General features: G+C 40.9%; 1 protein-coding gene across 1 annotated transcript; it reads right to left on the bottom strand.

The window, feature by feature from the left end:
• Window positions 1–10,465: 10,465 nt before the first annotated feature.
• Window positions 10,466–18,580, bottom strand: LOC144542142 (immunoglobulin lambda-1 light chain-like). Its single transcript, XM_078287805.1, has 4 exons — window positions 18,550–18,580; window positions 18,104–18,457; window positions 12,962–13,027; window positions 10,466–11,561 (listed from the first exon to the last, which is right to left on the bottom strand). The coding sequence occupies exons 1-4, from the start codon at window positions 18,578–18,580 to the stop codon at window positions 11,035–11,037; spliced, it is 978 nt and encodes a 325-aa protein (XP_078143931.1). The 3' UTR covers window positions 10,466–11,034.
• Window positions 18,581–26,611: the final 8,031 nt, after the last annotated feature.

Here is a 26,611-nt window from a genome sequence, read left to right as displayed (position 1 = left end):
GTTCAGCTGAGGCCAGATAAGGACGGCTTGTGAGATCACATGAGGGCCGCGTGGTTTCTAACAGGTCCTCAAACCTCCCATCGCTCCCTGCGGTGGACAGATAAGGCCGCCGGTTGTGATCGACAGCTCAGTTGAACCTATGGTGTAGTTTTCCATTGTGTCAGAGGTTTTAAAGGGGAGAGGAGGCGGACCAGAGGAGCAACAGGCAGCACACAGTTACCATCCAGATGGACGACTGGATCCTGGATCCTAGAACACATCAGAGAGTTAGTCACTATTTTAACACTGAACATAATCATCTGTATTCATAAAGCACTTTCCAAAACACAGTTACCATCCAGATGGACGACTGGATCCAGCATCAGCCTGCTGCTCTTTCACTAAATATGTCGTATTCTGTAGAAACTGCATCATGGTGGAAATGAGTCTCAACCCAACAAATAAATAAACTACAAATATAAACAAAATAAACAACATGATGACAGAGAAATGGCTTTTAGTATATATTTAGTTTATATTATTATATACTAAATATATTGGATTACATTATGATCAGTCCAAGAAGCAGCAGAACTAATTTATAAATCTATTTCTCCCATTTGCAGTTTAATAAAGAAAAACATTCATTATGTAAATTACTGCTGAATATTTAGAATATTAACAAAGGCAGCGTGACAAAGTTATCATAGAAAACATCAATTAGACATTTTGCAAATCATATAAAATAAATATAATAAAATATATAAAATTTCTTGTAAAGTTACACTGAAATCAAATTGAAAACATTATTTATTTATTTACCCTGGATGAAATGAACACAATACTGAATACAATTCAACTTTATTGAATATAATTCTTTTTTTTTTTACATAATCCAGCATTCTTTTGTTAGAGACCACTTCACATTCAAAATTGGATAAAAAAAAAAAAAAAAAACTCTGAATTATTATGTTGCTGCTCAGATCATAATAAAGAGGATGAACTATTGTATATTTGATAAATTTCTCATTTAATTAATTTCCAGCAATTACAAAACAAAACAACAAAAATACAGAATTCTGAATGTAGAACAAAATAAAAGCCACCAGCTGTTATTCAGAAATCTCACTACTATATTTAACAACTGGAAACAGAAATGATTAAAAAATGAGAGAGAAATATTTCTATCAATCAAACATTTTTTTCATTATATACCATATTCTCTATACAGTGATCAATTAGACTCAAAAACATGAATGATGAAGAATTGATTAGTTATTGGAAACCAGCTAATATTACCTAAATCCTCTGAAACACAACAGGCTGCTGCTGGCAGGAACTGTCCTTTAAAACACAAAACCATACACACTCATCCATAATCAATAGCAAAGTGTTCCATAATACACTATTAATAGCAGAGGATTAGATAATACAGTCAATAACAAAGAATTAGAAAATCTAGTCAATAATAGAAACAGAGACAAACAGATGCTGCTGTCCACTTGTTTTAATATTCTGATTTAAATGAATATTTTCTCCTTCCATTGGCTTTGAAACAGGAAACTGACTCACGGCAGAAAATATTTTTCCCTTGTTGTGTTTTAGTAAAATATAAACTTCAGTTCAGACAAAAACAGAATTGAATAGAGTCCAGATGTCAAACCGTCTCAGTTGTCAGAGTTTTAGTCCCAGTCCAGATGAAACCTGATCACCAAGAAAATCACACCGATATGGAGTTTGATTCTGTGATGATATGACATCAATATTTTAAAGTGAGATATTTTGAAGTGAGATTTCCTCTGACAAAATGCTTCATAGCACAAAGTCAAACCAAACGACGGTATTTTTAATGACGGAGACACTTTACAGACCGGATCCAACAGATTTTACAATGATTGAATAATAAAGTGAATAATGAAGTCTTCATGTGGTCTTTTAAAAGGATTTGAAAAGGTGAAACAGTCAGTATATATCCTGTCACCATGTTGAGAGGGAACTGGATTTATTTGGATTGTGTTGAACTAGATGTTTCCCTACAGAATTACACTTTCTGCATTAAAGGTTCAACCTGCCATCCAGTACAGAGAGAGAATACAGAGGAAAAACTACTTTGAAATTCTTACACTTTAGTCATTTAGTTGATGTTTTTATCCAGAATAACTGACAGTGATCATCAGGAATATTAGTTATCTGTTATCTGCTGCTGTGACCTCTGACCTCTGACCTCTGACCTCCCTGCTGATCTAGGAACTGAAGCTGATCAGAGGTGATGAGGAGGAGGTGATGAAGAGGATGCTATGAAGAGGAGGTGATGAAGAGTCCAGATGTGATGAAGAGGAGGTGAAGAAGAGTCCAGAGGTGATGAAGAGGAGGTGATGAAGAGTCCAGAGGTGATGAAGAGGAGGTGATGAAGAGGTGATGAAGAGGCGGTGATGAAGAGGTGATGAAGAGGAGGTGATGAAGAGGAGGATGTGACAAAGAGGTGATGAAAAGGATGTGATGAAGAGTCCAAAGTTGATGAAGACTCCAGAGGTGATGAAGAGGAGGTGATGAAGAGGTGACACTGTCTTGACAGAGGAGGAGTGATTTGTCTTGTTGGAAGATGTTGAGTTAAATGGGAAACAGCACATTGGTTCATGTTTTTACTGAAGAAACAATACTGTTAGTGGATGTGACTGTTAAAGTGAAGTTCATACAGTCCAGTCCTTCAGTCAGACCAGAACCAACAGTGAATCCAACCTGATGACATCATGAAGGTTCTTCTGTTATTATTTCTGCAGCTGTGAAAACAACACAGAGCCATCTAGTGGAGAAAATGAAGAGAGAACACTGACTGACCTGAAGACTGACTACTACTACTGTTACTACTACTACTACTACTGTTACTACTACTACTAATACTACTACTGTTACTACTACTACTAATACTACTGTTACTACTACTACTAATACTACTACTGTTACTACTACTACTGTTACTACTACTACTAATACTACTGTTACTACTACTACTAATACTACTACTGTTACTACTACTACTGTTACTACTACTAATAATACTACTACTGTTACTACTACTACTAATACTACTACTGTTACTACTACTAGTACTACTGTTACTACTACTACTAATACTACTACGGATACTAGTATTACTACTACTACTATTACTACTACTACTGTTACTACTACTAGTACTACTATTACTACTACTACTAATACTACTACTGATACTAGTATTACTACTACTACTGTTACTACTACTACCACTACTACTACTGATACTACTACTACTAGAGATAACAGTGTACGGCCAGATGAAGGTGCAGACAGGTTCAGGTAACAAAAAAGATAATTTGAATTTAAAAAAGACGTTTATTCATAGTCAGGATATACAATATGATTGACCTATATCATAGAAGACCGAAAATAAAAAAATAAATAAACAAAATAAAGCAATAAATACAAGGAAAAAAGATAACAAATTCAGAGATAGCAAGTCCTCCTCAACACAGCACAACACGTCCCCAACACCCCAGATGTTCACAAAAGCATCAGTGTTATCAGTCAGTTTGTAATATTCAAACTCCACCCTGAGCCGGGCTGAACAGACCAGTCAGCATCAGACCAGGATCCACTGACCCCCGACCCTGAATCTGATTCTTTCTGCTTTTCCATATCGACAGTTTGGCCTCCTGACAGCATGTTAACCAGCACACACACAGACTTTTTTGACCATAGATAAAAAAAGTCAAAAGAAAAACCTTCCCCCAGACCCTGAGAGTCTAACAACCTAAATAAAGCAGTAAGTCTAGGACACAGGATGAAAAGATGTTGTAAAGACTCCTCCCTAGAACAGACAGGACATCCCTCCCCTATTCTGGGATCAAGGTGCACCAGATGTCTGTTTGTAGCTACGGCCCCGTGTACGATGCCGGTGAGGTCCACAACCTCAGGCCGGAGCAGGAACAGCTGCTTGACGTATCCGAGGCCGCCGGCCCTCCTCAGTAACAACCGAGCGGCGTCCTGCCATCCGAGGCCTAACCCTAACCCTAACCCTAACCCTCTCAACTCAATCAGGAATATCAACTGGCCAATTATCTTAAAATAAAACTTTTTAAAGAAAGAAAGATGCTTTCTAGATTCAGACTGTCCGACCACAACTGGAGACTGAAAGGGAAGCAGCTGAAAACTCAGAGGCTGTAAACACTGTGATCTAAATAAGACAGAGACAGAGACACACTTTCTGTTTGAATGTCCAACATATAACTCCATGAGAGTGTTGCGGCCGTGGCCGTACCCCCAGAAGACTCCCGAGTGTTTCCTTGTGTTTCCCCTTCCCTGTGTTCCTAGTGCTCCCCTGTCTGTCTCTCTCTCTTGGTCTATGTTTTGTTTGTGTGTGTATTGGCGTGGGCGTGGTCTCCCTTCCTCGTTCTCCTGGCTCCCGGCTCTGCTCATCCTGCACACCTGTCACAATCTGCTCCTCGGTTTCCCTTGTCGACCACTCTTTCATCCCCAGCCCTCCACATTGCTCTCGGTCCCTGTCTCCAGCCCCTGCTCTCTTCTCCCAGGCCGTGTTCTTTCCTTCAACTCCCCAGTCCTGCCATCCTCTAGCCGTCCACCAGATGTCCTCGGACTTTCCCTCCTTTCCTGATCACCTGTTTCCACTTCTCATCAGCCCTGCGGTCACCTGAGCTTTCCCTCCCGTCTCCCCACCTGCACCTCATTCCCTATCAGCCTTCACTACTTATACCAGTTCACTTCCTTTGTTCCCTGCCAGATCGTTAAGTCAAGTTGCCGTGTGCTTCATGTCTTGCTCTAGTTTCCGTATCCTGTTCTTCTGTTGTCCCTGAGGCCTGTTATGGACCTTGCTTGTTTATTGGACTTTTTGATTCTTGCCTGCTCCTTGTCGGATTTGTTTGCCAGTTTGGACTGCCTTCTCCGGTTTTGACCCTTGCCTGCCTCACCATCCCGTAAGCCTTTGTACCTCATTGTGTAATAAAATCACTGAACTGCATCAGCTCTGCCTCAGGCGTCTGCATTTGGGTCCTATCCCCTGTGTTCCTGTACCCTGCTAGCACCAGCCGTGACAGAGAGAGACTTATGTTAATAGACTGATTAGTGGTGCAGGTGGGCAAGTGGCTCACTGAGTGCACTGCCCCCTCTCCTCAGCTGCTGATGGTTAGGAAGCTATATAGTGTCACTACTACCTCTGTCCATTGACTCTGATGAAGATGCAGTAGCATCGAAATGTTAGTCTTTGCACATTCAATAAAAGGCTAAATTGTCCGTGTGCTCCAGTGAATCTTTTCTTCATTAAAACATCCTGAGTGTTTGTTCTGTCCTAAATGTCAAAGATAGGAAAAATCTCATTTTGTCATTTCAGAAGCAAGTCCTAAACTCTTGACCGTCTCCTGTCTCTTCTCAACTTCACTGAGGAAATCCTAACTAGGCCTGTCTATTAAAACTCTAATCAAACTATTATCTGCATCAGCGATCATTTGCTAATGCCTGAATTCAAGTTAGAATGCACGAGAGAAGTTTAATTGCTGGAATTATTAGTAGTAGTATTTCCATGTATTTTGTCCAATAACTCGTCCATACATTGATAACTCTTTGTCCATTTTGACATATTGATAGTTCAGGTCAACTGCTACTGGGAAACCAATGATGTCACTGATTGGCCCATAGGGGGCGCTGTAATAAGCTCCCAAAGTCTGAGGCTCAGCCCCGCCGTCCTGTTAGTCGTAGAGATGTGAAACTTGGTACAGATATGTATCTGATCATGATGAACAGTTTTGCCTCTAGTACCCATAAGCTCCGCCTATAAAACATTCTGCCATTTTGGATTTTTGGAAAAAGCTTCAAAAAAATCTTCTTCTTATGAACCGCAGGTCAGAATGACTCCAGATTCGGTCTGCAGGCTTCTTGGACTTGCCTTTACTTTGTTTGAAAGTAGCTAAGGAATCAGGTAAAAGATGGCGGAGTTGTGACCAATGCAGTGGAACCGTTTGGTTCTATTTGACTTTCCAGCTGACAGTAGCGCTCCGCTGTAGCTGCGGCCTGCAGGCAGCAGGGGGCGACACCTCACTACAGATAGTCTGCTTCATCTGCTGTTACTGTTACCACAGAGTTCAGTCAGGATCTCCTGCCTGTCAACCAGCTGTTACATTACAAATATCATTTGTTGTATCTTAACATTTGTTCTTGTTGTTTTATTTGTTCTGTCTGGTGATTTGATGCAGACTGAGCTCAGTCAGCTCACTGCAGGATCAACTGACTGCTGCAGGAATCAAACATAGAATCTGAAGTGATAGAACCGTCATTCCTGTTCAGATCTACACTCATGGTTGACTTGTGCTGTTTGTCTTGTCTCCAGTCTCCTTCCAGTCCCAGTGCAGGGTGAAGCTGCTCTCTCTGGTTTACACAGTGATGATAGTGAAGAGCATGGTGTACTGCTGTGGACTCTCTCTCCTCATGATCCATACAAACAAGGGAGGCTCCACCAACACACATGCTGACTGACTGTTTTCTGACTGGATTACTAACTGGAGCGGCCTCGTCACTTATAAACAAATAAATATGATAAAATCAGATGAATTATTAGATGGATATTGTCAATAAACTGCATCATCACAGTGTCTGAGTTGTGTGAAGATCCTTATTTTTATTGGATGCTCTCTGTCATTTCTCTGCTCTCTTGGCGCTGACTTTGGCAAAACGTCACGTGACGAAGGCTTTTAGTTTCCATCAGCTTGTGTAGAATTCAGCTGTAAAGAAAGCAGTTTTCTCCTGTTAGTTACTGAGTCGTATCTGCTGTCTCTATAGTGCAGACAGCTGCTTCAGTCAGATTTATCCCTCACTGATCACAACCACACTCCACATGTTTTTCTGCAGGAATCTATGAACTTTATGAAGCTATTTAACTAATGAACTGAACAGCAGTTCATTCCTCTGCGCTGTGAGGAATCAACGCTGACATCGAAGTTCTGCTTAGAAAAACAAAACACCGACATGTTTTTTTGTTCCTGAAACAGGAAACTGAGAGTCTTGGCTGCTGCTGCACAGAAACTTCACACTGAACCGTCTCAGTGTGTTTTTGTGCTTTCAGTCTGATAAATCATAATGTTTATTATATATGATTTCAAATGTTTTAGTGTAGCAGTGACGTCGAAGGAGGATTTCTGGAAATCTTGCTGCAGAGCGACTTGTGATGTGAGGCTGAAAATGCAAATAGAAAACACTGAAAAATGCACATCATGAATACATAAACAATTAGTAGACAACAACTTTTTTGAGTTGTTTGAGAACAAAGTCACATGTGAAAAGCCTCATTGAATTCAAAGCACATGTGCTTTTTGTTGCTTTTCAGATGTGAAGGTGAAATTTCTCATTTCCTCTGTGGAAACGACTGAATGAGTGAAATATATGAGCTTAGAATTATATGGTTCCATCTCCCTTCAGGAGTTTTGACATATTGAGCTTCAAAATGTTCAGCATCCACTGAGTTAAATGGAGTCGGGGCCTTTTGTTTTAGAAATGACAGACTCAAAAATAAGTAGAATAGGTTCCACAGGTTTATGTGACCAACTCAGTTTGGACAAAAAGTCACATAGAACCGTATAATTCCAAGGTCACAAACTGTCTGTTTGCATGTGAAATGAAGTTTTCACATGTGAAACAAATATTGTTTCACATGCAATGGAAGATGAAAAAAACACTTCAGCTATGAACTGAAATGTTCACATCTGAAGTAAAAACTGTCACATGATGTCAGAATACAATGTAAAACAAATCAAGACGTTCACATGTAAAAAGCAACACGTGTCCAAAATGCACATGTGCTTTGAATTCACATGTGACTTCGGTCAGGAAGATCCCACAGATTGAGTTGAGACTCTGTGGAAATAAAGCCGGGCTTCCTGGAAGGATTCTTAACCAAAATAAATAATTGTAACTGTCATTTTGTTGATATGACAAACCACAGTGAGCGGTGTGGAGCTGCAGTGAAACCACAGCCTGTCTGTTATCGTCAGCGTCACCCAGCAGCAAATCACATGTTGCTTCACTGGCAGCAGGACGGGTTTGATGAGTCCTGACTGCTGAACAACTTTCTTTAAAGCAATATTCCACTTAGTTTCAACATGGACTTATTTATTTGAAAAGCAGAATATAATCTCCTCACCAAGATCAGATGCAGCCGGACCAGTTTGTAGCGTTCAGATTTTGACTTCCCATTCATTTGAATGGAAAGTGACATTGAACACGTTGGTGAACAGATTCAACAACAGATCTGCTGCTGTGATTTCCAGCTGACTGTTGGTCCCACGCTTCAGAACAGAATTTCACCAAACAGCATTTTTATTGATAGAAGAGAACACAGCGGAGGGATACCATTTAGGAGAGATAGTTCCTGTTGGGGAGACCGGATCTACTTTTATTTGACTCATTTTAGTGTAAAGCAAGAATAGAAATGCAAAATGAGGACGGACCAGTTGCTGCTTTATTGTCTTCCAGCAGGATCTGTTGTTGAATCTGTTCACCAACGTGTTCAATGTCAGTTTTCAGGAGATTTTGGTGGCTCATTCAAACTCTACAAACTGGTCCAGCTGCATCTGGTCTCGGTGAGTAGTTTATATTCTGCTTTTCAAATAAATAACCCCCATGTTAAAACTAAGTGGAATATTGCTTTAAGATCCTCTGAATCACCTACAAGGCCTGGACCGGCCTGGAACCCGGTTCTATCTGTGAGCCGCTTTCTCTTTATCGGCCCGTGACTTCACTTAGGTCCTCAGGTGGAGGTCTGCCGGTCGTCTCCAATTCTAGATTCCAAACTAAGGGAGAACGTGTCTCGGCAGTTTTGGCCCCAACTCTCTGGAATCGTCTCCCTCTGCCGATCAGATCAGAGTCTGTTGTCTCCTTTAAGCAGCTGCTGAAAACCCACTTCTACAGGCCGGCCTTCCTGACGAGGGGCTGGACGGGTCTCTGCTCTTTATTTGGTTAGGACTTGTGTGTATGGAGGAGTTTATGTGTGTATTGTATAGGTTTAACCTTTTCATCATCATGGGGTTTGAAATGCTTCATGGTTTTTACTGTTTTTACTTTCTATATGTATGGTTGTGTTGTTTTAAGATGCTTTTGTCTTCTCTTCAATCTTTTCTGTCTTTCATGTCTTTTCTGTCTTTGATCCTCTTGTTGGGAAGCGCTTTGTAAACTGTGAGTTTTAAAAAGTGTCTATTTAAGTGAAGCTTTACTGACTGACTTACTCCTGCTCCATCTTTCATATGATCTCCTCTTTCTCTCTATCTCTAGGAGGAAGAATAGCAGCATTAAAAAGCTAATCATGTTGTTGAGGAAGTGGTTTTGTTTCCACACAGTAAGACTGAAACAGAAACCACATCAGCTCGTTTACAGCCTGAACCCGACCCTTCCCGCCTCATCGCTGCTCAGCATTCACCAACATTATGATACACGAATGTTGACTTCATAAACACACAGTCTGAAATGTAACAACAGATTGGCAATTCACAAAGGGATTATTATTATTATTTCAGTCCCATTTATTTCTGTTTGAGTTCATCTTACAGCAACATTTCAGCTGCTGACACTGTACAGCAAGCAGCAAACCTGACAAACATTATATAAAGTCAATGAACTGAAGCAAAACACACTTCATTACACTGAATAATGGAATTACCACTGAATTACTGACAAGGTCTTCATGAAAAAAAACTGATATTTCTCAGAGAAATTACAACCATCATGCTCAGTGTTCTTAAAATGACAAAATGTACAATTTCATGTCTTTATTTATATCGCACTTTTAAAAAAATGCTTACAAAGCGCTTCACAAAAATAAAATAAGAATAAAAAGTTCCTGACAGAATGCAGATGTTAAGAAAAAAGAGAAGCAATAGTAGACAATAATAAACAATATATCTACTGCTGAGCAAAGCAATACGATATTATAGAGCAAAGCATTCATTGTTCAAATAAATGTTCAGAATATTATCATAGACAAAAAATTACAAATGCTGTAACTGATACTAACTTCAATATTTTGTAAAGTTTCTCTGAAAACAAATTCAAAAGATAAAAGGCAGCAGAAGAAACTAGATGAAAGAAAGAAACTATATCAATGAAAATTTATATCTGAAAGTACAATGCTGCCTTCATAAAATCCTTTAATGATCTTAACACATCAAACATGTTCATTACATTTGTTTTAATAATAATGTCAAATTCACAATTTGGCTAAATAAGATAAACATAATCTGAATTTGTTATGATTGCTGCTCAGATTGTTCTGGTGAACTCAATTATGAGACAGATTGGATTATTTTTTAAAACTAATTTATTAAAACCTTTTCTTTTTATTAATTAATACCAAATAAAACACAAATACACAATCATGAATCTGGAATAAAAAACTCAATTTTTTCCTCTATTGAAACAATTTGAAACAGGAACAACAAGATGAGAGGAACATTTGTACGGATGAAAAGCTGGACAGAAAGCAGAGGAACATGGCAGTCAGTCAGCATGTGTGTTGGTGGAGCCTCCCTTGTTTGTATGGATCATGAGGAGAGAGAGTCCACAGCAGTACACCATGCTCTTCACTATCATCACTGTGTAAACCAGAGAGAGCAGCTTCACCCTGCACTGGGACTGGAAGGAGACTGGAGACAAGACAAACAGCACAAGTCAACCATTCCTCTCTGTTTGCTCATTCATCCAACTATGGAAATGTTTTGCATTTAGTCTTCAGGAAAAATCAAGAACAAAACACATCTGCACATCCAGAAGAAAGGTGCCGGATCAAAGAAAATATCAAGTGAAGGACAGAAGATCCGCACACAGAAACGCTCCCATATGAAAACTTTATAAAGAAGTGACGTTTGGAGCAACAAGCTCTTCCTCAAACTGATTCCAAACAGCAGAGAATCTCCATCTGAAATACCCAGAAACCCTAGCAGAAAATCAGGTGACATAACACACCTGTTCCAAGGTGATGATCATACACAACAACATGTAGAAAACTCTAGACCAAAACAGTCAGTTTAAATGTAGCTTGTGCTCCTCACAGCTGTAAAGCCCCAAACTGTCCAAATGCTGAGTAGTGAATGTGCAGCAGCAGGTGATCTTACAGTCAGTCTGGTGAGCTGTGTCTCTTTCTGGAGGGCCGCTGGCTGCAGCAGCTGTTGTTGGAGCCACAGGAGGCTCTGAAATAGAAAAGGAGTCCAATGTGAAAAATGAAGCTAAATCAGCGCTAAACACAAGCGGCCGGCCTTCATTACCTGCTGGTATCCGGGCTTCCACCGCGCCTCCTTGGTGCTTCACGGAGCAGACGTATGGATACGCCGCCGCCTTTTCCCGATCGATAAGCAGGATGGCGGCGGGGCGGCCCGGCTCTCCGAGCTCCACCGTCTCTCCCTCGGTAGTCCCGGTCTCCTCTCTCCTCCAGGAGAACCGGACCAGAGGAGGAAACATGGATGTGGCCAGACACAGCAGGGAGCTCTTCCCCTTCAGGTCCGCCCTGGACGCTGGGTACACGCTCACTTTGGGCTTCACGACTCGCTCAGCTGAGGTTTGACAAGACAGTCACACATTCATCTAGTCAACAGCAGTTTACAGCCAGAGATAAAACACCACATCACATCATGAAGCATACAACACACATTTACCATCAGATACCATACAACACACATTTACCATCAGATACCATACAACACACATTTACCATCAGATACCATACAACACACATTTACCATCAGATACCATACAACACACATTTACCATCAGATACCATACAACACACATTTACCATCAGATACCATACAACACACATTTACCATCAGATACCATACAACACACATTTACTATCAGATACCATACAACACACATTTACCATCAGATAATATATAAAATATATCAAATATATTTCCCATCATATAAAGAGGACCATATTGGAAATAATTTTTGGAAACTTTATCTGTTTTCCTGGATGATTTTAATTAATGCATGACTGATGGCTGTGCATTTTTTTGATTATCAAATAAACAAATACATATAAATAATATACAAAATACGTATGGTAAATATATTTTATATAGGCCTTTTATATGATGATAAATATATTTTGATATAGGAAATCTATATAAAATAGATTTAACATCATCGACCATCAAAATATATTTACCATTATATAACATATAAAATACATTAACCATCATTGAATAATTTAAATTATTTATGATATTTTGTATATTCCTTTAGCAGTTTTAAAGCTGAATTAAAAATCTGGCTTAAAGCTAAACAAACATGCAACCACTGATTTGTAGACTGTAACTGACTTCATTTTTAAAGCACATGCACTCTGCACTGGTTTTTACATTTTGTATACTTCAATGTCTATTATGTGTTAATGTTGTGTGTTTGTATTTGCTGCAGATTGTATATATGTATGTTTTGAATTGTAACCTGCCAAGGGACTGCAGATGAAAATGAGCTCTAAGCTAAATCTGGTACAATACATCAAATGGTAACATTGATGTTTAACATTGTACATGGTCCCTTACAAATAAATGAGATAGATCAAATAATAAATAAAATATCTGTAACCTACAGATTAAGAGGATGTTATTATGGGCTGTATGAATATGAAGCAATAGAAATCCTTTTCCTCCATCATGATAATTCAGTCACATACATTGAATATCAGCCTGTGATAATATAGAATGGAATTAGAGAATCAGTGCTGAGTTTCTCAAATCACTTGGCAGATTTTTAAGATGTTCGGCTGCACAAGAAAATGATGAAGCAACACAAACGTCCTTCACATACTAATTTAGTTTTTAATGTATGAATGGCTGCATATTGAATTCTCAACCAGTGATGAAAGACTAACATGTAAAGCCTAAAGCAGCAGAAAACAAACTAAAGACACATTTTCACTGCAGGAAAAAGGAACATTTTGTCTTACCTGTCACATACAGTCTGGTGCCAGAACCAAAGATCCCGTACAAGTAGCCTCCCACAGTGAAATATCCTGTAACATAAACTGTCTGTGTTGTTCCATCTGTCAGCTGAGGTGAACATGTCCAAATTATTGATCAAGTCTCATATTTGGGCTTCATGATGTTTCTCTAATGTTCATATCAACATGACTGTCAAATCTTCATTTCTGGTCCTTTATTTGAGCCACTGAGGCAGAAAGAGGCGGGATCCTAGATTCCTCCTAGATTTAAAATGAGTCCAACAGAGGAGACGTGTTGTCTATCAGTTTAGAAACATTTACTAAATTAGACTTTAACTCACTGGAAGTTGCTCTTCTGCGGCCGATTGAAACTGCTTTTGAAACTTTATTTGTCATTCCTACAGTTTCACAGCTTCACTCTTGAGCAGGGGGTTCAGCGCCTTGCTCAAGGGAACCTCAACAGGATTAAAGGAGGGGAGAGCGTTACTCCTTACTTTCCTTGGACACATTTGAACAAGGAGTCTTGGGATTTGAACCAGCGACCTCTCAGTCACAAACCTGCTTCTTTAACTTCCAGGTTTCTCTCTCCTGGAAGTGTGGAACCTTAAAGGTGCGTTCACATCAGCACCAGCAATCGGCTTGGCTTCCCATTGACGTCAATGGAAAAGCAGGTGAAGGTGTTGCCTTCCATTAACTAACTAGATCTTCAGCTGCAGATGATGTTGCTCTCTGAACAGAGAAATGTTCTCTCTGGTATCTAGATCCACTGAATTTCCACCTAAATAAACGCTTCAATTGGGCCGGAACGATCCGGCAGCCTCAGTTTAAAGAAAAGTTTTAAGTCAAGTCAAGTTTATTTATATAGCCCTTTATCACAAGCATGTCTCAGAGGACTTTACAGAGAATGTGTCTAGCTAGAACTAACTAAACACAATCAGTGGTAAACAAAATGATGTAGGACAAACAGTGAAAAACACAAGGTAGGTAGGAGCAGATTTAGCAAGACAAACAATCTACCTGTTCTACAGCCTAACCTACCTGGCAACCCAGCCTTAGACCCTAAATGCACACAAGGAAAAACTCCCAGGAAAAACCTTAGTAGGAAAACTTGGAAGAAACCTTGGGCGGGCTGAGGCAGAGAGGGATCCCCCCCGGGACGGCTTAGCGTGCGATAGGTGCCGGGCAAAACATTGACAGAGTCATGGGCAACAATGATGACAGGAGAAAACAGAGAGAGACAAAAAGGAGAAGCAGCATGCGGCGGTGAGAGGGGACTGAGGCCAGCACTGAAGGAGCGAGGGCAGCGGTCGTAATTCAGCGTCCAGGAGGGAACAGCAGCAGGGAAGAGGAAGGCAGCGCTGACGACGAAGAGCAGGGCAGCACCCGTCACTGCCAGGTAGACCACTGACCTGGGCCTCGTTCCATAAAGGGTGGGGATTAAAATCCAAAACCTGACTTGAATGAACTTAACAAATCAGTCGGGGCTAAAGCGGTTCCATAAAGCTCAATTCAAGCAATCAGACTAATTCAAGACAGGTTCAAGTAGTCAAGATAATTGCGTGTGCACGCCATTCTTAAGCAGCCCGAGAGGTCGATCATGGATCACATCGATACACCATGGCAAAAAGCAACGGTAAAGAGAGAGAGGCGGTGTTCACGGCCACCGAGCGGCGCTTATTAGTAGAAATATATGAAGAAATGAAACATATAATAACCAAAAAAGGTAATACAGCTGCCATAAATAAAACAAGAGAGAAAGCCTGGCAAGAAATTGCTGATCAATTGAATGCGTAAGTAGCAACTAAGTTAAAATGTAATAAAATATTTTGATACAACCAAATTAAGTCTCGGGCACAATGCATTCAAACAGTTAGTAAGAACAGAAAACCTGTAGGTTATTAAAATATCTTATACAAGAATACATAGATATCAAACCTCAAGGCTGCAAATGTATACATGTTCACTCGTTTAATATATACGCAGGGGTTAAAGTGGGCCGGAACGATCCGGAACGGCGTTCCGGCACCTTCGATTACACTGACACTGACAGAGCAGCACCGTGCAGCAGAGAGTTATTCAGACCATCTGAACAGAGAGAAATATACACAAATCTATTATATTGTAATTTATTCCCATGCATGGTGCTCAGAGTAATCTCTTCTGCGTCTCTCCCTCTCCTCTCGCGCCGTGCGCACGCAGGCAGGAGTGAGAGTGAGTTGCTATGGTTACAGGATGCTCTGTGTCTGTCGCTCTGAAACTTTCTCGCGATTCCCAATAATAGTTTTTAGGTTAGTATGCCTATGCAATTTTTTCTGACCCCCATCCCCCCCGCCCAGAAACAGGGTTCCCCCACCTGCCAAATCCCACTTTAACCCTTACACCCTAACACTTTAATATGTATATATTATGTATATTTGATGAATGATTTCAACAAATGAAACTTTTTTTGACTGAGGGAACAGAGGGGGGAACAGAGGGGGGAACAGAGGGGGGACAGAGGGGGGAACAGAGGGGGGACAGAGGGGGGAACAGAGGGGGGACAGAGGGGGGAACAGAGGGGGGACAGAGGGGGGAACAGAGGGGGGGACAGAGGGGGGAACAGAGGGGGGAACAGAGGGGGGACAGAGGGGGGAACAGAGGGGGAACAGAGGGGGGAACAGAGGGGGGACAGAGGGGGGAACAGAGGGGGAACAGAGGGGGGACAGAGGGGGGAACAGAGGGGGAACAGAGGGGGGAACAGAGGGGGAACAGAGGGGGGACAGAGGGGGGAACAGAGGGGGGGACAGAGGGGGGAACAGAGGGGGGGACAGAGGGGGGAACAGAGGGGGGAACAGAGGGGGGAACAGAGGGGGAACAGAGGGGGGACAGAGGGGGGAACAGAGGGGGGGACAGAGGGGGGAACAGAGGGGGGGACAGAGGGGGGAACAGAGGGGGGACAGAGGGGGGAACAGCGGGGGGAACAGAGGGGGGAACAGCGGGGGGAACAGAGGGGGGAACAGAGGGGGGAACAGCGGGGGGAACAGAGGGGGGGACAGAGGGGGGAACAGAGGGGGGACAGAGGGGGGAACAGCGGGGGGAACAGAGGGGGGAACAGCGGGGGGAACAGCGGGGGGAACAGAGGGGGGAACAGAGGGGGAACAGCGGGGGGAACAGAGGGGGGAACAGCGTCTGAATCCATGCCACCTAGTACTCATCAATGAAAGGACACACCATGACTGATAAAGAATGACACATGGGTTGAGGTCCTTATTTAGAGACCTTTACTGTATTGATTGAAAAACCATACACCCACTAAACACATCTAAGTTTACTTTTTGACATTGTTTTAAATGTATTAACCAATACATTAACCAATACATTTTTAAACATGGTTTCCTATCGGGCTAATAGAGGATAGAGGCATATGGATTTAGATACTACATTTCTGGTCAATATAATTTTTTGCAATTGTACTGTTAACTATTTATGTAGCTATTGTCATTCTATTGGGGTAATTTAGATTGAGACATATTTTATGTAGCATAAGCCTAAATGTTTGATATCACATACCATATAATTAAACACGTAGGTCTATATCTTATCATTTATCATTGTATAATTTATTTTATTTATTATTTATTATTCATTTAAGTTGATTTTCTATGAACTTTAATTTTTTGACTGATAGTGGTTAATAAAGTAAAATAATATGGCAGCACGCCAGAAAGTCAGTGGTAAAATCATGGCTTTCCCGTGGGGTCAGTGTTACAGGAACTCTGGTTAAGCAACAACTCAGGCTGAGCCTGACAGTTAGCTGCCCCGGACCAGGTTAGTTTCCCAGCATCAGTTGCCATAGTAACTGAGCTTGAACTATGTTGAGTTTGCTTTATGGAACCGAATCAACTGAAAATGAGTCAGACTAACCGAAAGAAGCTTGGCTTATTTGGTAAACTCGCTTTATGGAACAGGGCTCTGGAGTCAGAGAAGAGGAGAGAGAGGAAGCCATGTACACACACACACACACAACACACCCAGACACACACACACGTACAGACAAAAGGAAGAAAACAGCTGTAAAATAATTTCCATATATTTACCAATATAAACCAATGAAAAAAAAAAAAAACAGTTTGTACATAAAGAAAGAAATCACATTTATTCTGCCTCAGCATCCCGTCTCTGGTCTGGGTCAGGCCAGAGAGTCTCATCAGCATCACATCACAAAACAAGTGAACTGACCCACGGCCCTTTGATCTGTCTATCCTGAGCTTCTGATTGGTGTGTGAACAATTTAGACTCTTAGTGTTTCCACCTGGGGAATTGTGTGTTAATTGGGTTCGAGCTGTGATGACTTGAGTTAATGATATTGAATGCCGGTGCTTTCTAAATGAGCACACGGTGCAGCCGGTGATATATGAAGGGATTTGTGTGTAGAGTTTTTCACAAAAAGTTCAACAAATCTGAATCATGTGTGGAAACAGGGGAATAGTGTTTATAGTTTTGGGAAATGGGTCTGTCTTTTGGTAGATGGCGTCATGGTTTGGGATGTTTAGTTAATAGGCCCAGTTATAGTGTGTAAGTGATCGAGAAAAACTGTAAATCTATCTGTGATTTTGTGGTACAGATGTGACGGTGTTACAGAGTATTTCCACTGTGTATTTCTGTCAAATGTATTTTAGTCTGAATCAGATTTCCTGGCAGTAATTTCTGACTTGATAACATTGTTGTTTGAAGTCAAAGCTCTTCTTCAAAGTTTAAAAATGGATATAATATTGGGGGGGTTACACTGTCCAAAGCTCAATGTGTACGCTTCTTTAGATGTGTACACATTGGAGGAAGCTGGAGAACTGAGGACTTGTACCTCAGTTTATTCAACACCCAGGATATTGGTTCTTTATCGGCAGATGGGTTTGAAGAACTCACGGTGGCAACGACACAATGTAAAGAAAAGCTTCAGAGCTCAGAGACATTTCTGTGTCTTCAGCAGTGTCCTCTAAGAACCAGATGACAACTGAGATGGGAGGTGAAATATCTGAACCTGGGCTGTGGTTTCCTGCTCTCAGATCAATGTCTCTTCCTCTGAGAAACAGAGTCGCCATCTGTTCATTTCTTGGTTAACGCTGCAGAGTTTTTGTACAGGGTGGAGGGATCACTTCTCACTGTGGGAACCTGACTTCCCACAGGAGCAGTAGTAGGTGGCTGAATGGAGGAGTTTTACTTTATTGATCTGCAACTCACAGCCGTTCTCTGTTCTTACAGCTGAGAAATCATCTTTTTCAGGATGGTTGTAACCTGATTTAACTACACAATTCGCAGAAACCTTAATATTAATACGAAGAATCACTGTGAATGTTTCTGTCTCTTTCTTCTGGTACCAGAATACATAACTGTTCTGTTTTGAATCTCTGGCACATTGGTCAGTGTTTTTACAGCTGAAGGAAAGCTTGTCATCTTCTCTGCTGGTCAATGATAACTGGTCCTGAAGCAGCTCTGCTGCCATGGCAACCGCTGCTGTAGAGAAACGGACACATAAATGAAGGTTACTGTCACAGAGTTTGTTAAATGTTGAGTTTGTTGGATCCTGATTGGTTGGAAACACTCACCTAAACACAGAGAGCACAGAGCAACACTTGGGAGGAAAAGCATTTTCTCCAGTGACGTTTCCTCTGTTGAACCTGGTAGAAGTGCGGCTCCGGTTCAGCTGAGGCCAGATAAGGACGGCTTGTGAGATCACATGAGGGCCGCGTGGTTTCTAACAGGTCCTCAAACCTCCCATCGCTCCCTGCGGTGGACAGATAAGGCCGCCGGTTGTGATCGACAGCTCAGTTGAACCTATGGTGTAGTTTTCCATTGTGTCAGAGGTTTTAAAGGGGAGAGGAGGCGGACCAGAGGAGCAACAGGCAGCACACAGTTACCATCCAGATGGACGACTGGATCCTGGATCCTAGAACACATCAGAGAGTTAGTCACTATTTTAACACTGAACATAATCATCTGTATTCATAAAGCACTTTCCAAAACACAGTTACCATCCAGATGGACGACTGGATCCAGCATCAGCCTGCTGCTCTTTCACTAAATATGTCGTATTCTGTAGAAACTGCATCATGGTGGAAATGAGTCTCAACCCAACAAATAAATAAACTACAAATATAAACAAAATAAACAACATGATGACAGAGAAATGGCTTTTAGTATATATTTAGTTTATATTATTATATACTAAATATATTGGATTACATTATGATCAGCCCAGGAAGCAGCAGAACTAATTTATAAATCTATTTCTCCCATTTGCAGTTTAATAAAGAAAAACATTCATTATGTAAATTACTGCTGAATATTTAGAATATTAACAAAGGCAGCATGACACAGTTATCATAGAAAACATCAATTAGACATTTTGCAAATGATATAAAATTAAAATTTCTTGTAAAGTTACACTGAAATCAAATTGAAAAATAATTCATTAATTTACCATGGATGAAATAAAAAAATGAACACAATACTGAATACAGTTCAACTTTATTGAATATAATACTCCCATTTTAAAATCCCTTGATGTATATTAATCTAATTTTTGTTCTTTATCTTTTTATTAGTTTTTTTTTTTTTTTACATAATCCAACATTCTTTTGTTAGAGACCACTTCACATTCAAATTTGGATAAATAAAAATAAAAAAAACTCTGAATTTATTATGTTGCTGCTCAGATCATAATAAAGAGGATGAATTATTGTATATTTGATAAATGTATTTAATTAATTGCCAGCAATTAAAAAACAAAACAACAAAAATACAGAATTCTGAATGTAGAACAAAATAAAAGCCACCAGCTGTTATTCAGAAATCTCACTACTATATTTAACAACTGGAAACAGAAATGATAAAAAATAAGAGAGAAATATTTCTAGCAATCAAATATTGTTTTCACTACGTACCATATTCTATATACAGTGTTCAATTAGACTCAAAAACATGAATGATGAAGAATTGATTAGTTATTGGAAACCAGCTAATATTACCTAAATCCTCTGAAACACAACAGGCTGCTGCTGGCAGGAACTGTCCTTTAAAACACAAAACCATACACACTCATCCATAATCAATAACAAAGTGTTCCATAATACACTATTAATAGCAGAGAATTAGATAATACAGTCAATAACAAAGAATTAGAAAATATAGTCAATAATAGAAACAGAGACAAACAGATGCTGCTGTCCACTTGTTTTAATATTCTGATTTAAATGAATATTTTCTCCTTCCATTGGCTTTGAAACAGGAAACTGACTCACGGCAGAAAATATTTTTCCCTTGTTGTGTTTTAGTAAAATATAAACTTCAGTTCAGACAAAAACAGAATTGAATAGAGTCCAGATGTCAAACCGTCTCAGTTGTCAGAGTTTTAGTCCCAGTCCAGATGAAACCTGATCACCAAGAAAATCACACCGATATGGAGTTTGATTCTGTGATGATATGACATCAATATTTTAAAGTGAGATATTTTGAAGTGAGATTTCCTCTGACAAAATGCTTCATAGCACAAAGTCAAACCAAACGACGGTATTTTTAATGACGGAGACACTTTACAGACCGGATCCAACAGATTTTACAATGATTGAATAATAAAGTGAATAATGAAGTCTTCATGTGGTCTTTTAAAAGGATTTGAAAAGGTGAAACAGTCAGTATATATCCTGTCACCATGTTGAGAGGGAACTGGATTTATTTGGATTGTGTTGAACTAGATGTTTCCCTACAGAATTACACTTTCTGCATTAAAGGTTCAACCTGCCATCCAGTACAGAGAGAGAATACAGAGGAAAAACTACTTTGAAATTCTTACACTTTAGTCATTTAGTTGATGTTTTTATCCAGAATAACTGACAGTGATCATCAGGAATATTAGTTATCTGTTATCTGCTGCTGTGACCTCTGACCTCTGACCTCTGACCTCCCTGCTGATCTAGGAACTGAAGCTGATCAGAGGTGATGAGGAGGAGGTGATGAAGAGGTGATGCAGAGGAGGTGATGAAGAGGTGATCAAGAGGAGGTGATGAAGAGGATGTGATGAAGAGGAGATGATGAAGAGGATGTTATGAAGAGGAGGTGATGAAGAGGATGTTATGAAGAGGTGATGAAGAGGAGGTGATGAAGAGGATGTGATGAAGGGGAAGTGACGAAGATGTGATGAAGAGGAGGTGATGAAGAGGAGGATGTGATGAAGAGGAGGTGATGAAGAGGAGGTAATAAAGAGGATTTGATGAAGAGGAGGTGATGAAGAGTATGGAGTTGATGAAGAGGAGGTAATTAAGAGGATGTGATGAAGAGTATGGAGTTGATGAAGAGGAGGTGATGAAGAGGAGGTGATGAAGAGGTGATGAAGAGGATGTTATGAAGAGGTGATGAAGAGGATGTAATGAAGAGGAGGTGATGAAGAAGTAATGAAGAGGATGTAATGAAGAGGAGGTGAGGAAGAGGTGATGAAGAGGAGGTGATGAAGAGGTGATGAAGAGGAGGTGATGAAGAGGAGATGTAGAGGAGGTGATGAAGAGGATGTGATGAAGAGTCCAGAGGTGATGAAGAGGAGGTGATGAAGAGGAGGTGATGAAGAGTCCGGAGGTGATGAAGACCAGGTGATGAAGAGGTGATGAAGAGGATGTCATGAAGAGGTGATGAAGAGGAGGTGATGAAGAGCCCAGATGTGATGAAGAGGAGGTGATGAAGAGTCCAGAGGTGATGATGAGGAGGTGATGAAGAGTCTGGAGGGTTCAGTCAGCAGCAGTGATGCTGTCAGGCTGCAGGTGAACTGTGTGATGTCACTCTTCCTTCAGCCTCCCTCTCTTCCTGCCAGGAGGCGTTCAAGGCCTCCGTTTACGCTGGGAAAATACAGTTTCCTCCTCTAGCTGAGGAACAGTTTGTATTCCTGACCCACTTTAACATGAGCAGCAGTGATTTACAACCTTTACCTGCAACTCAGCACGTTCTCTCCTGAACCTAAAATCAACTTTACAGCTGTGACTCTGCTGGAGAGCAAATAAGAGGCAGGAGGTTTTATCCAGCCGTCACAGACAGTCTGCACCAGCTGATCATAATACAGATCATAATAATAATAATAATAATAATAATAATAATGATAATAATATAAAGCAGCTTTCTTAACAAAGTGACAGAATCAGGAGACACTGTCTTGACAGAGGAGGAGTGATTTGTCTTGTTGGAAGATGTTGAGTTAAATGGGAAACAGCACATTGGTTCATGTTTTTACTGAAGAAACAATACTGTTAGTGGATGTGACTGTTAAAGTGAAGTTCATACAGTCCAGTCCTTCAGTCAGACCAGAACCAACAGTGAATCCAACCTGATGACATCATGAAGGTTCTTCTGTTATTATTTCTGCAGCTGTGAAAACAACACAGAGCCATCTAGTGGAGAAAATGACCTGAAGACTTACTACTACTACTAATACTACTACTACTACTACTACTACTGTTACTACTACTACTAATACTACTACTGTTACTACTACTACTGTTACTACTACTGATACTACTACTACTAATACTACTACTGTTACTACTACTACTAATACTACTGTTACTACTGTTACTACTACTACTACTGTTACTACTACTGATACTAGTATTACTACTACTACTACTACTACTAATACTACTACTGGTACTACTACTACTACTACTACTACTGTTACTACTACTACTAATACTACTGTTACTACTACTACTAATACTACTGTTACTACTACTACTAATACTACTACTGTTACTACTACTACTAATACTACTGTTACTACTGTTACTACTACTACTACTGTTACTACTACTGATACTAGTATTACTACTACTACTACTACTACTAATACTACTACTGGTACTACTACTACTACTACTACTACTACTGTTACTACTACTACTAATACTACTGTTACTGCTACTACTACTAATACTACTGTTACTACTACTGATACTAGTATTACTACTACTACTACTACTACTACTACTGTTACTACTACTACTACTACTACTGTTACTACTACTACTACTACTACTACTGTTACTACTACTACTACTACTAGTACTGTTACTACTACTACTGTTACTAGTATTACTGTTACTACTACTACTAATACTACTGTTACTACTACGACTAATACTACTACTGATACTAGCATTACTACTACTACTGTTACTACTACTACTATTAATACTACTACTGTTACTACTACTACTAATACTACTACTGTTACTAGTATTACTACTACTGTTACTACTACTACTGTTACTAGTATTACTAATACTAGTACTACTACTACTACTAGTATCAGTAGTATTAGTATTAGTAGTAATAACTACTACTACTAAAACTACTGATACTAGTATTACTAGTACTACCACTACTACTACTACTGATACTACTACTAGAGATAACAGTGTACAGCCAGATGAAGGTGCAGACAGGTTCAGGTAACAAAAACGATAATTTTTGAGAGAATTTGAATTAAAAAAGACGTTTATTCCTAGTCAGGCTATACAGTGTGATTGACCTATATCATAGAAGACTGAAAATAAAAAAAATAAAAAAATAAATAAACAAAATAAAGCAATAAATACAATGTAAAAAAGATAACAAATTCAGAGATAGCAAGTCCTCCTCAACACAGCACAACACGTCCCCAACACCCCAGATGTTCACAAAAGCATCAATGTTATCAGTCAGTTTGTAATATTCAAACTCCACCCTGAGCCGGGCTGAACAGACCAGTCCGCATCAGACCAGGATCCACTGACCCCCGACCCTGAATCTGATTCTTTCTGCTTTTCCATATCGACAGTTTGGCCTCCTGACAGCATGTTAACCAGCACACACACAGACTTTTTTGACCATCGATAAAAAAAGTCAAAAGAAAAACCTTCGCCCAGACCCTGAGAGTCTAACAACCTAAATAAAGCAGTAAGTCTCGGACACAGGATGAAAAGATGTTGTAAAGACTCCTCCCTAGAACAGACAGGACATCCCTCCCCTATTCTGGGATCAAGGTGCACCAGATGTCTGTTTGTAGCTACGGCCCCGTGTACGATCCTCCGCTGGAGGTCACCCGTCCGTTTGTCAACGGGGGGTTTGTACAGGGACCAGCAGCCTCTTGGGGAAGATTCTGGGCCAAAAAACTCAGTCCACCTTCATCCCTGCCAGACCACATCCTCACATCCATCATCCCACTGGTCTGACAGAGTCTGGTTTTCAGCAAACGCTCTGAGGGTCCAGGCAGGGACGCACAGACCTCCTCCACCAACCTGTACAGCAGTCTAGAGGACTCGATGCCAACGGCTCCTCAAAGAGCCACATGCCTGGTGTCATCACAGCTTCTCGGTGGAAAGAGAAGATCTTCCAGGACTGCAGGTCCGACCGGTAGAAAGGTGTCAAGCCGGTCAGGTCCACAACCTCAGGCCGGAGCAGGAACAGCTGCTTGACATATCCGAGGCTGCCGACCCTCCTCAGTAACAACCGAGCGGCGTCCTGCCATCCGAGGCCGAAGCTGTAAAGCGGTCGTTGTGCAGTCTGGAGCCTGAACGCTGTTATCCTGGAGGGGAAGTCCATGAGGCCTTGACCTCCCTCATGTACCGGTAAGTACAGTGCAGCCGCCTTAATCCAGTGTTGACCAGACCAGAAGAAGTCCACCATGATCCTCTGGATTTCCTCAATAAGGCCCCTTGGTGGAGGCAGGACTATCAGTCTGTGCCAAAGGGTCGAGGCGACCAAGTTATTGACAACCAGGGCCCTTCCCCTATAAGAAAGGCTGAGGTAGCAACCACTTCCATTTAGACAGCCTGGTGCACACTTTCTCCACTACACCCTCCCAATTCTGCCTTCTGAGAGAGAGAGAGAGAGAGAGAGAGAGAGAGAGAGAGATAAAACCCCAACAGAGCGGCTCCATCTTGAATTCTGCAACACATCCTGCAGATCGGCCGAAGCTCCTCGAACCTCGCGGCGAGGGCGGAGCTCGGCAGAGTCCCGCTGCTGCTCGCTGTCCAGAAACCAGCCTGCAAGTTCTGGAGTCACCTGACCAATCAGATCCCAGCTCCTTACAACATGCTCCGGCCCACAGAGTCGCCCCTCACATCAACTGGCCCTGGAACATCATGTGGATGGAAACCGCTCCCAAAATACAGTGTTTTAACAAATTGAAAAGATTATCAAAATTGATTACACCAACTATTGGCAAAACGAAATAAAAAAAATACAACAAATAGAAATGTTACGATGATCTGCAGAAAAAATATGAAATTGCAGATTATTAGTTAGAGAAAAACTGTAACAAAGTACAGAGTCAGTGAGCAGAACCTGGCTGTTGAAGAGGGACGACACAGAAAGACAGAATCTGCTCCAGGTCCAGTCAGGACAGACAGAGACAGAGAGTCCTCCTGCTGTCCTGTGTAAAATATAAAGAGGTCAGAGAAGTTTACCTTCCTGCATCATGTCCAACATCCAACATTTCATCTACTGACTGAGACAGAAAAGCTCAGTTTGTTGTTAGGAGAAAAGCAAGAAACGATCAACATTGCTGCAAATACAGGAGAAAATGTAAATATTGAAAATGATTTTGTAAATGTTGTCTAGTCAGAAATGCTCCCCACCCCTCCCAATGTCCTGTATTGTTATACACTGACTTCAATTATTTTGAATGTATTGACTTACTTTTACATGCTATTGTTGATATGTATAGAATCTGTAGAATTGTTTGTTTATTACACATTTTTTATTTGACTTTATCCTCTGCAAATGCTTTGGCAACATAGATCCTTTCTGTCATGCCAATAAAGCAGATTTGAATTGAATTTGAATTGAATTGAATTGAATTGAATTGAGAGAGAGAGAGAGAGAGAGATATGAAAGAACTGAAAGATAAATACATTGATGACTGAGCAAAGGAAATAAATCACACCATCACAAACTCAATAGTTACTCTCAACTCAATCAGGAATATCAGCTGGCCAATTATCTTCAAATAAAACTTTTTAAAGAAAGAAAGATGCTTTCTAGATTCAGACTGTCCGACCACAACTGGAGACTGAAAGGGAAGCAGCTGAAAACTCAGAGGCTGTAAACACTGTGATCTAAATAAGACAGAGACAGAGACACACTTTCTGTTTGAATGTCCAACATATAACTCCATGAGAGTGTTGCGGCCGTGGCCGTACCCCCAGAAGACTCCCGAGTGTTTCCTTGTGTTTCCCCTTCCCTGTGTTCCTAGTGCTCCCCTGTCTGTCTCTCTCTCTTGGTCTATGTTTTGTTTGTGTGTGTATTGGCGTGGGCGTGGTCTCCCTTCCTCGTTCTCCTGGCTCCCGGCTCTGCTCATCCTGCACACCTGTCACAATCTGCTCCTCGGTTTCCCTTGTCGACCACTCTTTCATCCCCAGCCCTCCACATTGCTCTCGGTCCCTGTCTGCAGCCCCTGCTCTCTTCTCCCAGGCCGTGTTCTTTCCTTCAACTCCCCAGTCCTGCCATCCTCTAGCCGTCCGCCAGATGTCCTCGGACTTTCCCTCCTTTCCTGATCACCTGTTTCCACTTCTCATCAGCCCTGCGGTCACCTGAGCTTTCCCTCCCGTCTCCCCACCTGCACCTCATTCCCTATCAGCCTTCACTACTTATACCAGT

This window comes from Centroberyx gerrardi, chromosome 13, assembly GCF_048128805.1.
Source record: "Centroberyx gerrardi isolate f3 chromosome 13, fCenGer3.hap1.cur.20231027, whole genome shotgun sequence".
Lineage (NCBI taxonomy): Eukaryota > Metazoa > Chordata > Actinopteri > Beryciformes > Berycidae > Centroberyx > Centroberyx gerrardi.
The sequence above is the reverse complement of the archived record's forward strand: the minus strand, read 5'-3'. Positions and strand labels throughout refer to the sequence as shown.